At 51.3% G+C, this 15,606-nt stretch overlaps 5 protein-coding genes and 1 non-coding gene across 6 annotated transcripts; 3 read left to right on the forward strand and 3 right to left on the reverse strand.

Annotated features, from left to right (window-relative positions):
- Positions 1 to 1,167: 1,167 nt before the first annotated feature.
- On the reverse strand, positions 1,168 to 3,549 carry BDQ94DRAFT_136930 (pseudouridine synthase PUS7). Its single transcript, XM_026764963.1, has 2 exons — positions 3,310 to 3,549; positions 1,168 to 3,251 (listed from the first exon to the last, which is right to left on the reverse strand). The coding sequence occupies exons 1-2, from the start codon at positions 3,522 to 3,524 to the stop codon at positions 1,253 to 1,255; spliced, it is 2,214 nt and encodes a 737-aa protein (XP_026629837.1). The 5' UTR covers positions 3,525 to 3,549; the 3' UTR covers positions 1,168 to 1,252.
- Positions 3,550 to 4,093: 544 nt separating this feature from the next.
- Positions 4,094 to 4,231, forward strand: BDQ94DRAFT_t43. Its single transcript has one exon. It is a non-coding gene; the product is annotated as a tRNA-Ala (tRNA).
- A 1,056-nt stretch (positions 4,232 to 5,287) lies between these two features.
- Positions 5,288 to 5,950, forward strand: BDQ94DRAFT_166916 (uncharacterized protein; the record flags this gene model as incomplete). The annotated part of the gene is made up of 1 exon (XM_026770673.1): positions 5,288 to 5,950. The coding sequence occupies one exon, from the start codon at positions 5,288 to 5,290 to the stop codon at positions 5,948 to 5,950; it is 663 nt and encodes a 220-aa protein (XP_026629838.1).
- A 99-nt stretch (positions 5,951 to 6,049) lies between these two features.
- Positions 6,050 to 7,610, reverse strand: BDQ94DRAFT_102735 (DUF2293 domain-containing protein). Its single transcript, XM_026763365.1, has 3 exons — positions 7,152 to 7,610; positions 6,841 to 6,963; positions 6,050 to 6,770 (listed from the first exon to the last, which is right to left on the reverse strand). The coding sequence occupies exons 1-3, from the start codon at positions 7,398 to 7,400 to the stop codon at positions 6,309 to 6,311; spliced, it is 834 nt and encodes a 277-aa protein (XP_026629839.1). The 5' UTR covers positions 7,401 to 7,610; the 3' UTR covers positions 6,050 to 6,308.
- Positions 7,611 to 9,517: 1,907 nt separating this feature from the next.
- Positions 9,518 to 10,075, reverse strand: BDQ94DRAFT_136934 (uncharacterized protein). The gene has a single exon (XM_026764964.1). The coding sequence runs from the start codon at positions 10,015 to 10,017 to the stop codon at positions 9,850 to 9,852; it is 168 nt and encodes a 55-aa protein (XP_026629840.1). The 5' UTR covers positions 10,018 to 10,075; the 3' UTR covers positions 9,518 to 9,849.
- A 2,326-nt stretch (positions 10,076 to 12,401) lies between these two features.
- On the forward strand, positions 12,402 to 15,421 carry BDQ94DRAFT_183830 (PHD finger domain protein). The gene is made up of 2 exons (XM_026774505.1): positions 12,402 to 14,793; positions 14,847 to 15,421. Exons 1-2 carry the CDS (start codon positions 12,680 to 12,682, stop codon positions 15,034 to 15,036), a joined length of 2,304 nt encoding a protein of 767 aa, XP_026629841.1. The 5' UTR covers positions 12,402 to 12,679; the 3' UTR covers positions 15,037 to 15,421.
- The last annotated feature ends 185 nt before the right edge of the window (positions 15,422 to 15,606 follow it).

Here is a 15,606-nt window from a genome sequence, read left to right on the forward strand (position 1 = left end):
GGGAATCGAAGGAACAACGCTATCTGATACCCACCAAGGGGGGAAGAGATTCTCCCGTGAGCTATCACGCGGGCTTGGAAAGGTGAAAATATCGGACATGTTCCATTCTTCAATGGATGGAGGCCTTGATGACGGCGGTACCTCTGCTATTTCGAAAGGAGGAGGAGGAGGAGGAGGAGGAGGAGGAGGAGGAGGAGGAGGAGGAGGAGGGGGGGGAGCGACAATATTGCCAGCTCTGGAGTGAACATGCTCTCGCGCACCGTCCGGGTGACCGCTCTCTTCTGGTGTCCTGTCTAGAATATTAGACGATCGTTTGCGACGCTTCTCCCGCGTATTAAGTTCAGAGCGACCAGAACGCCTCATCAGCGTTTCCTTGGCAGTAGTCCTTACTGGACGACCACTCCGCGATGGAGGACTCCAAATGCATTGCCGGTTCAGACGCTGGCATCGAACGCACACCGTGCAGTCTTCCAGCTTGGTACAACGCAGCTTTTGGGCGTGACACTGGTCGCAGGCAGCACGGCGCGCAGATGGATTCACAATAACCCCTATATGAGGTGATGGGGACTGGGTGGACATGTTATGGTATGGAAGGCAACCGGGGAGGAAAAGGGCAAGGGAAAAGCAGCGGAAGAAATGAGGCCTGTCGTTCAAGTATTCTAGCCCTATTTATCGGTGGGTTCACAATGCATAAGATGAGACTTATCAAGATAGGGAAAGGCACAGGTGATTTAAAACTCCTGCTTAGCCTGACCAGAATATTGGACTAAGGCCGGGGAATCCAATTCAAGCCGCGTGGCACAGCTAAAAACCGTGAAGTGACTGTCTTGCAGACGCTGGACTTGCTCATTGGCACACTGTTTTACTATTAATCAAGCCGATCGTCCTATATTTTGAAAGAGGTATAAATGGATATTTGCAAGGGTCGAGCGATGATAGTACTACGATATGCCAGTCAGATCAGAATATTTCCGAGTTTGACACTCATCTTACCTCACGTCAGCCCGAGGAGTGCAGTGGGCACTGGTTATCACTTTCCCCGCATCCTACTACCACTCCTCTTCTCAGATGCGGTACAGATCATGCTTAGATTTTGGATAGAACAGATATCAAAATCTACTATACTACTTAAAACTTACTACAATGGACGATGACAATATGGGCTTTATCACGTAGCGTTCAATCATGTTGCAAGTCAATCTATACCCAGTATATACAAAAATGTAGCTTGTACTATATATACACCCATCGTCTACCGACCCTTGCCGAAATCGGGCTGGTAGGCCTTGACCTTACCCTTGGACAGCTCCCTCAGAGCCATGGTGGCATACTGACTCGAACCGAGCTGGAACTTGAGCACAATGGCGAGCTTCTCCTGAGCGTTGGAGGAAGGCGTCGCTTCACCGGAAGTCTCAGTCTCAGTTTTCTTGCCTTGGAGCTTTTCCAAGTCAGTCTGCACAAACTGCTCATCGTCCTGAGTATACACATGCACGTCGAAGGAGAAGTCGGGTCCCGGGCGGTTGAGCAGCTTGCGATAGCTACCAGTGAGACTAACCTCCCTCCACTTGCGACGCATGTCGAAGGGGTCGAGACCGCCACCCTGAGCGCTGCCCATGAACTGTTTGTAGAAGTCCGTCATCTTGTTGGGCGGGTAGAGGACATCGTAGCCGGGCTGAGTCAGAACGACATCGAAGATGCTGTACTTGCCGCTAGCTGCCTCCTCGGCAGTCAAGGCGCGCGCACGGGTTATGCCTTCAGAGACGTAAGCGCTGTCTCCCGCCTGCGGGGTGATGATGACTTCGCCATCGGCGTCAACCTCGCCCGCGGCGGCGGCAGCTGCCGTGTCATCCTTGTCGCTGTGCTCGTGCACCAGCACGAGATCACCCTCCACGACCTTGTCGCCGTACAGGCGCCAGCGCTCACCGGCGGCAAAGTTCCAGACCAAGGACTGGTACGCGTGGACATACATCAACCGCAGGTTACGAGGGATAGCTTGGAGCGCACCAAGGTAGTCGTTCTGAGCACGGCTGAGTTGACGCATGACGGTGGATTCTGCCGCGAATTTTCGAGGCAGCTTCTCAAGAGCCTTGTTGGCGTTTCCGGTCGTTTCAAAAATGTGGATAGCTTCTGCGCGGGCCTTGTCATCGGAGCTGACCAAGGCCGTCGAGTTCTCGCCCTCCTGAGCAGCAGCTAGAGCATGAGGGCTGTACTGGAGGATGGCATCGCAAGCGCCCTTGAAGTCGCCCTGGAGCATCTTGACACCGACCGTGTCTGTACGGGTAGCAAAGGTTCCAAAACGTTGCAGACCGAAGTAGTTGAAGTAACCGCGCTCGCGGAGATTCCGTAGTGCTGTGCCCACGACCTCCTTTGCCTTTGCAACAGCTGTTTCACGGTTGCTCAAGTCGACACCTGGAATATCGCACTCACGGAGACTGATAACGAATTCGTTGCCATTCAGATCTCCCAGGTCAAGGCCATGTTTGCAATACTCAAAATCGCCGAGAGCAGCGTTGCGAAGTGTAGGGTTGATCTTTGTGAGGCGCTCAGCATGTAAACGATGCGCACAGGCCCTCTGAACAGTAACACCGCGGCGGTCCTTGGTTCCAGCGAATTGGAAGTTCTTCGTGTTAATCTTCAACTGCCGCGAGATGAACGAGAGAACTTCCATAGTATCCTTATTCTCCTTGTACAGAGTGAAGTGCAGATAGGGACCACCCAGCTCATCCCAGTTGACCGGCACACGGGGGCGCGCATTGTTACGCCCGCCCTGCGCACTACGGTTGTTCCGATTTGGCGCAGCAGAAATAACCATCATCCCTTCGCTGTCGGTTTGAGACTCGAGCTGCGATTTGAAGATGCGACGGATGGCCTGGTGCATCTTGATGCGCAGGTCGCGGTCATCGACAAGAAGAGTGGGAATCTTGGGTAGGTCGCTCGGTTTCGATTTGGGATTGAGAATGGCACGTTTGTTCAGCGATACAATTTTCTTGGTAGATTCTTCGCCGAACAGGGAGTCAAGGAGCGCCATGTCTTCCTCTGGGATCTGGAAGTCCGGCGTGCTCTCTGCACTTGGCGCAGCATCCTTCTCTGCGGAGCCTTCTGGCTTTGCCTGTTGATCATTTTCTGCGGGTTTGGGCGTGGGAGTATCCGCGGGCTTAGCCTTCTCCTGTTCTGCTTCCGGGGTGGGAATGTTGTGAAGATGCAGGACTTCGCCGGACGGTACGATCTCGTTGACAAGGAAGTCGGTATATCTAGTTAAAGAGGTCGGTAAGCGCCTGCATGATTACAGTACTCAGAGGGGATTAATACCTTTTCTTTAGGATACCGTAGAACCCTTCATTATCGCCGCTGACAAACTCGGTGATTCCGACCTCGAGTTCTCTCGCCTCCTCCGCGGAGAGTTTAGCGGCGTCCGATTGCGCAATTGCCTCGTTGGAGGAAGGAAGCGCAGCATCATCGGTAACGGAGTTGTTATCGGTCTTGAGCCGCTTGCGCGGCGACTCAATAATATCGGCACCTTCCATAGTAACGGTGGCAGTGAGGTTGAATTGTAGTAGTTGCAGCACCTGAAGTCATGGACGGCTCCAGCCTGGAAAAGTTACCGTCACGTTTTTGCTGCTCCGCATTGGGCTAGAGTGGGGCTAGCCCTAGTGTTATCGAATGAGGAAGTCTGTTTACATGATCTGATGTATAGTACTGAACATACCTTCATTGAATATTCTTCTACAATTTTGGAAAATAAAAATGGTATTATGCACACAGATTAATGGAATCATCCTTCACTTACCTATTTTCAATTTGCTCATTTACGTATATATTGTACTAATTGTTCCAACCACTCAGCCTCTGTCTATTGCCTCTCGCGCTGATTGGAAGTAGAACCTTTCGATCCCCCAGATCTGGTTCTTCACAAATTACAAAAGCAGGTTTTCTGCCATGGGAGTAGCCTTGTGTTACTATCTTTTGGTCGCGTAACATCCGTATCGAAGGAGACCTGCATCCTCGCAGACGCCCAAGGGAATTGAGGATACATCATCATCAATTTACATGGGCATATTGATGTCAATCTTGCTATGCCGCAGATTCACAAGTAGCCCTTGTGGCGCAATCGGTAGCGCGTAAGACTTGCAAGTACCCCGACCACGCCTTTGCACCCAACCACCTTACTAACCATCTTTGCAGCTACTAGAATGAGATCTTAAGGCTGTGGGTTCGATCCCCACCAGGGGCTTTACAATTCTTTTTTTCTTCTTTGTCCTTTTCTCAGGTGATCAGGTAGTGGTACACTCTGAAGAGATTTCGACGAGAGGGCGGCCTGGTCCGTTTTTATACAAGGAGTGCGTGGTCACAACTTGACTACGGTGGAGGGTCTGGGGTACGGAGCATGAGCAGTGAACTGAGGAGATATATGGGGTATTCTGAGATACTACCTCCCCTAGCGTTCTCTATATCAAGTAGATGAAGGGTTCTCGCAGGCCTTGGACGTCTTTCCTGTGAAACTGGTATGTACTTCCACCTCAGTGGCTAAATCTGCAAGGATGAGGGTATATCAGTAGAAATCCGGCTCTTACGCCTCTACGTATGAAGATGATATAACATGTGAAAGTATCGTTCCTATAGGTATACACAGTATATCAGAAAATGAAAGGACTGAGTCCGTCACTCGGCTCTATAGACCGACACGCGCTATAGATTTGACTCTACTACTACATACCACAGGTTTCCTACGTCTCTTGTCCTGCGAGTATTGCCAGAGTCCAGACTGATATTGGAGATTTTCAGAAGCAAAGGGACACTGTAGGCGTTGTTGCATGCTAACTGAAACTTCAAGTCTGACCACTAATAATGACGGGGAGCCTAAGCATGACAGCTTTACCTCGAAATCCTGGAAAGGATGTTCTAGACCCATTCACTCTTGGTAGCTGGCGTACCGTCAAGCAAAAGATTATGGCAGATGCCGATCAAGCTCGACCAGATGAATGATTTTACGTACAGGAGACGAAGATGAGAACCATTATTGGCTAAGTACTCTAGTATCCAACAGGCAGCACTGGCCCTTGAGCAGCCACCCTTGTAGATCTGAGCCTTCCTACGCCCCATACTGGAGAATCCCGCAGCAATAACAGAGGCATATCTCCAGTTCCCATTCCCATCATGAGCACCAACCTAGTACCACTCTTCCCATAAATCCCCTATGAACCACATCCTACCACTACTCATCCCCTCAATCTCAGGGACCTCACCCCCAGATCTCAGCCCCCCTGCTCAGCAGGACAAGGAATGAATCATGGACACCCTCCTCTACCCAACCCTCCTCCGCGACCTCTGGCCACACCTAGACATGAGCCACTGGCCGACCCTCGACCGTCACCTCTACCCATTCTACCCAATCTCGCTTCCCCCCTCCATCCCCGTCACCCAACATCCCGACCCCATCCTCGCCCGGCGCCTCCGCCTCAAAGAATCCGGCATAACCTTCGAATACTACAAGAAACTCTTCTACACGCCGCTGGACAACCTCATCCTCATAACGATCGAATTCTCCCTCGACACGCTCCTCGCCAACATGCCCGACTGCGATACTCTCGCCCACACCCCCATCGACAGACACCACCCGCACTGCATCTTCGCCATATTGAAATCAGCCAAGCAGCATCTGAGACGTAGTCTCCGGACGGGGAAGTTTGCCAATAAGGCGATAAATCAGAAAAAGTACCATGTGCTGTGTAAGTTTGCGTCGAGGGGGGATACAGCGGAGGAGATATTTCGGGATTTGTTGGAGGAATTGGATGGTGTGTTTTTGGAGTTGGAGGGCGGGGTTAGGGAGGAGAGGTTTTTTCCGTATAGAAGGGGTGGTAGGTTGGAGATTTTCTTTTATGAGCCTGGAGAGCCGATTGTTGGGTGGAGGTCGAGGGGGTTGAGGGTTTGGGAGGAGGGGGGGAGGGGATGATTGATGGTGTGGGCTTTTCTTCTTCTCTTCGCTTCCTCTGTCTCTATCTCTTGTTGTTTGAGGTATGCAACCGATCTTCTGATAGGAAGGACATTTGAAGAACAGATTCAATATTAACGTGAGTGTCTAAGCTCTATGCTTAATCTAATCATGAATGCTTCGTAGTCATCACGCTGTGCATCAATGCCAAAGTAAAAAGAGCAAAACGCCGTAATCGTGGAGGTGTTGCGACCTCACACATATGTAATGTTAACCCTTATGCAATCTGTGTACTGTCTCCAACATACCAGAAATGAACAGTAATAGGGCATCGCTTTCGTTTGAACGTTGTTGTGTCGGTTGACCCGCCAACAAGGGTTTAATCAATCACAATCACTCGATCGCGCATAGTCAAGCAATCCGTTGGCTCTACATTGCCACCTGCCCATGCGGTCCTGATCGCCTGAACCATCTCCTTAGACGCTTGACGAGCTTCACCGCGCGTCTTCCCAGCCTTCAGGAGTGCTTCGTAGCTGGTATGGGTGTGTCTGATGTGAGCCTCTACGGCCAACTTGGCTTTGTCTTCATCTGATAACCTGGATGTCCGGCCCACGCGGCCAGAGCCCTTGAGAAAGGCATGTTCTAAGATAGTGTCCAGTGACTCATCAGGCATCAAGGGAAACTGGGCACGTAAGAGCTGACGGGCTTGCGCCGAATCTTTCTCGTCACGTACTTGAATAGCTTGAGCGCGAGAGTGAGCCGTTTCGTCCGCTAATCGGAGGACAGCTTCGTGAATATCGACTGGAACACGTAGGCCAAGAGTGTTCTTGCCTCTATCGTCCTGTGAAGGGGTTAGGGACTGGATACAAAGAAGTTGCTAATACTGGAATGATTTGGGTTTGTATCCTCACATAAACCACGTAGACAATCCGGCCAGACTCCTTTGTCAGTTTTCGGCAATTGCGAGTAATGTAGAGGTCGCCCTTGGGGACGAATCGGTAGTTTGCAGGGGACGCATCCCGTCTAAAACAGTTCTGTTCACGGGTCGGGTGTCAGTATGTATGTAGTGATTGGTATCCCGAGTTGGCGCTAGGATATGCAGGCAATGCAAGGATCAAGGCTGGGTGATCGGGATCCCTGCTACAACACCGACAACCACTGATAACTATCAAGGGCAGAAGAGAAACCCGAAGCAGGTCTCTCGGTTTTTGTCATCACTCACCTTTTCTCTTGGCTCGGTCGACAGTGGAAGGAGATTCAGTCTGGATGATCTCCCTGGTTTACTCCTGCGCTCCGTAAGTTTAGTCTTGGTGCTGCTGACCACGTCGCCGCGATCACGTTTCTTCACGACGCTATTTTTGCGAGTCTGGGCCAGGAGAGACAGGGGCGATCTCGGGGTTAACTTCCGTCTCCCACGCCGCCTTCTGGCGGCCCCTGGGCGGGAGGCTTTCCCTGGCGTGCGCGGCGACATTATCTCCGATCTTTTTGAAGGGAGAGAGAGGCCATTCAGATAAGAGGCTGAGTAAGGACTAGGCAAGACACGATCCAAATGTGCTTCTTATTGTATACTTGGAATCTGATGCTGCACTAAAGCTACTGCTTCTCTGCTGGTATGGAACAACGGTGAGGCGTGGAAAGGGGGAAAAGAACTCGAAAGGTGCTTGCAGGTGGTAACTCTTATGGGTCGGGATAGTGAAAGGAACGCTCATTCATAGTCAAAGAACGACGGCCTAACTGTCCTTCTCTTTATATTCAACAGTCGATGCGGACTGAGTTGGCTATGCCTTGTAACAAATGATTGCAAATGATTGTGGTTATGGCTGAAAGAAAGGCAGGATACTGATGCCCAATGGCCAAAGAGTGATTTGACACAGCACGAATGGGTGGATTGGATGGATGAATCCACTCTTTCCTCTTCTCGGCGGGCGGTGGATCTTGGCGGGGTTGTGGCTGGTGTGTGTGTGGCGTATGATAGAGCCTGCAGTTTCAGGAATCAATTATAATTAGATTTCAAGTACTCCATAGTCGAGTGTATTATTCCAGGTCCCCGTGGTTTGGAAAGATATACTCTATATATAGTGTACAAGAATAGCTCGATCAGTTAGAGCTCCTCTTTAGCTCCACTGATTATGGGAATGACCGTCTTATTATTAGCAGAACATGTACTTTATGGACGTAGAACGGAAGATCTAGAAATAACATGCCATACTGACCATGAGCGAAAGTCACAAATTGTCCTTTTTACCGAAACTGGGTGGACTACTCCGCACGAACAAGTCACCAGTCATCACTAACTATGTATACTGAAAGCATCTAATAAACTATCATCAGTCCTTCTGCTTATGCATCCGCTGCATAGCCTTACGAATCTCCTGTAGGATCGATCGCACTGACTCCTGCAAAGCACCCGCTCAAAGCCCGTATCCCCATGGTAACAATCCTACATGTAAACGGCAATATCCGTACAATATTTGCCACTTTCACTGTCGGTGTATGAAGCTGCACATTATGTGCATCTGATCCGCAGATATTAATCGATGATTATGCTCCGCCGGCATACCAGTCAGGTCATCCGCCCACGGCCCGGATCTTACACATCGTGAAGAGGCAAAAGCTGTTATAGATAGATCATGGTGCAGCCCAGGTATGCAGTCATCAGAGCCATGTGCACTCAGATCTCACCTCAAATGCACGAAATATAAGAATCCCGGCTCTGTGTCTAGCGATTTCGTGCACAGGGTGCAAACAAAGCAGAAAACTTTTTAGAATTAGAGGAAGGGTGAGCCAAATCTCACCTTGGACAGTGCTGCTCCTTACTGATGTCTCCAACCTTAATCCAGCCAAGGTGTGCCTGACGAGCTGCGAGATGGCCAGGCTGGCAGGACACTAAGCCGGCGCTGCATCAACCATCATGTCAGGGGCTTCCTCGAAAACTGAAATCATTGCTGCTCAATGGAGGGAGGGGGGAAGACACTACTGCGGGTTACACCGCAGGGCGTCTAACTACTGCTGCAGGTCCCGTCGCTCGCGTGCAGCAGCTCTTACTGGTTCAGCACCGGTGGCCTGAGGATGGTTGCTTGCTCACTTGTTAAGGGGGAGGGACTCAGAGTGCAAATCATCGTTGGTGGGTGCTTGGGAGCCTATCGGAAACGGCTTCCATCTCAGTCGGCTGGGTTAACATCGGCACAGTAGATCAGTGCTCCCAGGGGAGAGAGAAAGGAACAAAAACAGAATACAATAACGTTGAATAATGAGTTCGGGACGGAGTAAGTATGTAACTACGCAACAACTCAATCTGGGTTCGGAAGTAGTGGACGGCATTACCCATTGGAGTCTGGAGTGTAAGTAGCAGTACTTTAGTTTAGCCGATCGGGGAGAATTCCGCCCCTGCCATAGGCTCTCCCCTTTCCAATAGTGCTCGACCAATAATGATCGCGAGAGACTGAAAGCATTGATCTCTTTTTCTACTTGCTAAACGAGTTGCGGCAAGCATCAGAATCCTCCGTCCAGGAGAGAAGATAGATAGTAGAATCGTAGATAGTATCTAGTCTAAGCAGTCTAGACTCGAGTTGGGTCGCCTCACGTCCCCTCTTTTCGTGGCCCAATGAACCACCGGGCGGGTCGCGGTGAATCTCCTTAAACGGGTAATATTACTCTCGGGGACGGAAGCTCATCCTACCTTTTGCCCTGCCCAGTCTCCATCCTAGCTACCACTTACTCTACTAGTATCTAGTAGCATCCATGAGTGAAGATACTTCCCTCGCGGGCTGAAACATATGCTCCCCCAAAAGTGGACTAGATCAGACAAGTCTGACCGGTTGTGTGTGGGAATTGGGAGGAAAATAACTTGGGATTAGTCGAGTCTTAAATCCAACGGTTTCTGGAGACGAGCCCGATTTGGTATTTGCCTACGTTTTCTGTCACCTCGCCTGTCCCGAAGTTTGAAGCATGGATAGCTGCAGCGGGTGCAAATAGCGTCGACATAGCTCCCAGACAGCTAGCTTGGGAAAGGAAAGGAGACCAGGGATTATGCCGGAGAAGACACGGAGCTGAATTGAGGAGATTGGCAAAGCTTCGAATGTCGTCATTGGGGTCGGTCCCAGGCTCAGGAGATCGTAATTACGGGGAGCTATTAATATTCCGGGCACACACAGAGAGAGAACACACTTTGCAAGACGTGGGATGAGATCGAGGCTGGAGCTGAAAAGAGGCCCCAGTGGATTGACTATTAGTGGTTAGTTCTAGTGGTGGTCGTGGCCGGAGTCGGGGGGATGAAGGACCAGAAACCCCAGGGCGTCCGAGGGTCGTTAGTGTTGGCGGTGGTCGCAAGGCTCAATCTCCCGTCGCCCAATCCGGCCTCGATCGACGCTTTCGTAAGGGAAGGGAGGTTGACCTGCTCACATTCAAACCTTGTCCGGGTTGATTCCTACTCCAGTCAGTACAGTATGGAGCAAATATGGAGTAAGTGTTGACCGGTATGAATCGATCTACATACATCGGTGGTTTAGAGAACGGTCGAGACGGGCGGTCACAATCCTGGGATCAAAGTGAAACCAGAACCCTCGATATCTATCACTTGTGAATGTTGACATATCGGTCACCCTCTCCAGCAATGTGGGAAGTCTATTCGACGGCCACCCGAGGAATAATGAACAAGCCATAAGATACGGGGAGGGAAACAATCGAAGACGGATGCAGGTCCAGAGCCCGGCGTCAGCACCAGTAACTTGACCAACCGATCACGCTGGAGACGGTGATAGATGACCCACGGAAATGGACCGCTGTTCCTTGTTCTTGGGACCGCCCACTGGTGCCTTGGAGCGCGGTTCACTAGTCATGGATTATTATGGATACGTTCGGTGGTATAATCTCGCGCTGAAAGGACCAGTCTCTTCCCGTCGTCTCCATTCGTTGATATTTCAAGATGATGCTGGTGACCTCGTATGCGTTTCTCCGGCATTGACGGTAAGATAATAAGTATAGCATCGTTTGATTTGTGGATCACTATCTATTATTCTCCATCTTATACAATACAGTCTCGAACGGAGTATACCTTCCCTAGTACTTCAATTAAGTCACTACTAGCTGACTATCCCATCCGAGGTACACAGTAACTACTAAAAGTAGTGTGATAGTTTACCATCCCCGGAACCAGACCCATTGGAATTTGATAGAACAACCAAAGCACGAATACTGGTAATCACCGCATGTTCTGTTTCATAAGGAAGAAGAAAAGAGAAGAAAAAGGTTATTTTCTCATGTTACAATCTATTCATTTTTGGTACCCATCCGGTGCGTCATGAAGGCTGCCCCTTCGCAGCGGGAAGGCCAAGGTGTCGGTCGTGTGCAGCGGTCCCAGTTCATCTCACCCAAGGCCCGAAGCTCCACCAGCCAAAAGTGGAGGACGATCGGGAGGAGAGGCAGGTTTAGTTGGTTAGTTTTGACGATGATTCGAGAGGGGACCTGATGACCAAGAACTAGATGAATACTAGAATCCTATAATACTATAATAATGGCGGGGGATTTAGATGGCAGGATCAAGGACGATAATTTGGAGCAGCCTCATTTGTCACCAGCAGTGAAGGTACCAACTCCTGGTTGCAGCAGAACCGGACCTTGACCCTCCCAGGGAACGTAGCAGTTCATAAAAAAAAAAGTCCCCAGCTGGTGGATCTGCGGATGTAAGTAAAAAGGAAAAAAAGAGGGCAAAAAAACTGTCAACTAATTACCAAATTACAAACAGAGGAAAACGAAAACACAAAATTTCCCATTCGCTTCTTACTTTCTCTTCTCTCTCTGTCTCTTTTTTCTTCCTCCTTCACAACGAGCCGGTTGATTCTTCTCCTGGTCTCCTTTTTTCACTTTTTCCTGCTCACTCCTGTTGAAGGGCAAGGTTCGGCCAAAACAAAAGAGGGAAGCATCAAAGACACAGCGTCCTGATCTAAACGCATTCCGCTCCTCCCTTTGTTCAGGAGAGCTCTGTCGTTCTTGGAACCTTCCATACTAACTAACCTAACCCAACCTTCAATCCCTCGACCCCAGCCTGCTTGGCCTCTCCTCTCTACTCTCTCTCCCCTCTTGACTCCTCCTCTTTCTCCCTCTCTACCTTTCTTTTCTTTGTGCCCTTCTGCAAATTACCAGCCCCGGTGACCTCCCGTCCTTCAGACCGGCGATAGGACTATGTGCTAGCGTCGTCCTCCCTTCGTCCAACCCCAACATTTGCTTCGAAGGGTCAAACAGTCTTGTTTCCGAACCTACTACAACTCCAGTCCGAACTCGCTTGGCTTCAATGACCCTGTGGAGGAGGCTCACATTCGTCGGCACAGCGATCCCTACCGAACCAACCCCTCTCCTCCAACATTCCTGACGGCTCCCGAAATATCTGGACTTCCTACAAGAGGGTTGCCTGGCAGCTTGTGCATTGTATGGTTGCTGGGATCACAACGTTGCTGACATGAGTTGGGATCAACCGGTTCACAGGTATGTCGGTTGAATTTCCTACTCACCTTGTATTACCGGCACACGCGGGGCTGCCTCTCTATCACCACGCTCCTTACTAGCTACACTTTCTCCCTCTCACACTGTTTCCTTTCTCTGTTGTCCCTTTACTTTTTATTGTCTACTCGAATTTGGGCTTTTCTTTATATGCACATAATTACTCTACCTACATTGGTCCTATCTGGCAGTATATCCTGTGGGTTGCGGAGCTCCTGCCGAGCTCCGACCCTCCAGCGATAGCTAGTGTGCAACATGATGCTGACAGAGCCGTCTTTCTCGTTCAGCTTCAGCTATCCCAACGGTGAACCTCAGACCCCTACGAGGACTCCCCCGACAACCACAATCTTTGGCGATTCCGCTTTTCAGACTCCCAAACTCGAATCCAGCTTCTTCGATCCCCGGGTTACCTGGGATACTTCGGACCCCTATGCCTCGAGTCCGGAATTCCTCCGCACGCCCCAGAAGTTTGGGCTGAGCACACCTTCCATCAACCCTCTCCGGCTGCCGGACACTGCCTCCGACCGACCGACAGACACTGAGGACAATTCCCGGAATGGCAAAGCGGCGGAGCAGGACACAGATACGGCCAAGAGACGTCGTCCGTCGAGGCCACATGGGCATGTGGGAGAGGACGGTCCTCGCACGGTAGATTCAGCCAAATCTGCTGCGACAATTCAAACCCCTCCTCCCAGCAGTGCTTCTAGGAAGAAGGTGACGGGGCTTGACGAGGCCACTGGTACAGGTCGACGGCCGTCCGCCTCGAGTATGGTTGGCGGCCATTTAGAGACTCCCAGTCGGTTACTGGGGGCTTCCCCACGACTCTTCGGAGATCTTCAATCCTCCCCAGACCCATTCCAGCTAGGAGCAATCGATTCTGCAGCCTCTACATTCTTCCCACAGCAAAGGCTATTTTGGGACCATGATTTCAACCAGCACGAGAGCAATATGGGCCTGTCGGCCAGTAACAACCTCGATTTGTTTGACCTTCATGCCAATGACTCCTTCCATGTCAACCACACCACCGCCCCAGATTCTCACATCCCACAATTGCCCATAATCGAAGGGAACACGGACCTCCCCGATTTCAACAGTAGTACATATAACCTCTCCTCTGGGGTGACCACTACCGACGCTGCCCTGTTTCCTGCCCCTTTTTCTACTTCCCCTCGCCGCCCTATCACAAAAGCAGAAGATCCAGCGCTGTTTCTGAGCTCCCCTGCACGCCGATTTGGTGGGCTGCAGCCGACTCCCGAGAAGAGGCTCTTTTCCCGACCGACTCGCCAGCCCTACCATCACCAAACGGAAGAGTCCAAGAGAGAAGAGCTCCGCCGTGCTCGCAGCGTCAACCACCATATTCCTGTTTATGAGGATGATGATGACGATGACTACACTCCCCGTCAGATGAGGCCTGCTCTGACTCGTAGCCTAACGCACAGTGCTATTGCAGGGTCTGCCAGCCGATCGGCGTCTGGGTGTATGATGGCTTCCAACGGAATCCGGAAGAGTCCCTCCAAGGGTCGCTCGTCGCCTATCAAGCCCATTCGTCATCAGCTGTCGAGGGCAAACTCGGTGGCTGCTAGTCTGCCCAGACGCTCTCAGTCTGTAGTCCTCAAAATAGGGAAAGACGGTAGAGCTAAGGCGGAAATGCAACCTGTGCCCGAGGCATCCACCGGCTTGACGGACCCCCTCACAGGAATGGACTTGGATGGCTCGACCACGGAAAGCGAGTATGACTCGGTGGACTACTGTGAATACCCACTTGTCCCCAGCCGCAACCCTTCGTTTGCATTTTCCGACGCCAGTGGTGCGACGATTGCTCGTAGTGACTGTGGTTCACGGCCCCATTCGAAGGGTTCCTATACCTCTACGGCAGCGTCGTCCTCGGGACGAGCATCGCCATGGGCTGACGCCGGTCGAGGGCCTTCCAGGCGACCACAGTACAAGCCTACTCTGGATGACTGGAAGCGCACCCCGAAGAAGCAGTTGACAACGCTACACTCAGACCTGTCATACCTCAGTGCCGGTTCCCTAGGCGAGCCTTTTGCTGATCCCGAGGACGACAGCGGTGACGCCCAGCATGCACTCCGGAAGGTCCTTCAAGAGAGAGGTCGGATCCCTCGTCCGCACACTGTGAGCTACGGGTCACGGATCAGCCGTTCTGCTCGCTCTCTCGCCCACCTCCGATCGTCCCCGCCACGATTTGGTGCGGAGCTTGACCTCAGCTCACGAACCACGAACACATCGCCCACGACCATGACCGACCCCGACATAGCCACCCCCGTCACCGACCGCTTCAGCAACCCCAGCAATGGGACCCGGTGTGTCTGCAATTCCATGGACAATGGTGGCCACCTCATGATCCAATGGTAAGCCATAGCGATAACTAGACGTCTATGGACGGCTACTGATAGATGAGCAGCGAATCATGCAGTCACTGGTTGCATACCAAGTGCGTCGGACTGGAGCGGGCCAACCTGCCATCCGTGTATGTGTGCATCTTCTGCGCCCAGACTCCCACTCGAAAGAATCATCGGGTCCGAGTGCCTGTCGGGGCTCCTGGACACGCACCCACCTCGCCTCTAGCTCATAAATCCTACCGATTTCGATGAACGTAATGACCACGGCGCCCAATTGGCGTCTTTTTTCATTCTTCGTGTACCATTCTCGCACCGAGTTTTTGTACGACTTGACCTACATCCCGGGTGGGTTCTTTTTTTGCATTGATGGTCTCGCCAACAGGCAGGCCTACGCCTTTCATTTCCCCTTTTCCACCGGGTTTCCTTTGTTCATCTGTGTGCCAGAGCTTAGACATACCCCCAATTCCTTGCGACGTACATTTCATCCGCTTCGAGCGGTCATGTATCACATCCCAGCGATGACTGATCACCTGTGGATGTTGGATGTTTTTAATTTGTTCTATTAATTGTGTGGCGAGAGACTTGTGATACCTGTACTCTTATATGTTCGCCACCCTGAAATGAAACCAACTACCATGAAATTCATAGCAAATTCATAGCCTTAAGTAGTGGACTTCGGCACTACCAGTAAATACTCCTGGAGTAGCGTTCGGTAACGGAAATACCGTACCGCTTTGAAGGCGGTGAAACGTTCCTGAAGAGATCGGAGATTGACGCACTCCGATTGGTGGACCTGGCGCTTATCGGCTCACCGCCCGCGAT

Source organism: Aspergillus welwitschiae (assembly GCF_003344945.1).
Source record: "Aspergillus welwitschiae strain CBS 139.54b unplaced genomic scaffold BDQ94scaffold_5, whole genome shotgun sequence".
In the NCBI taxonomy this organism is placed as follows: Eukaryota; Fungi; Ascomycota; class Eurotiomycetes; order Eurotiales; family Aspergillaceae; genus Aspergillus; species Aspergillus welwitschiae.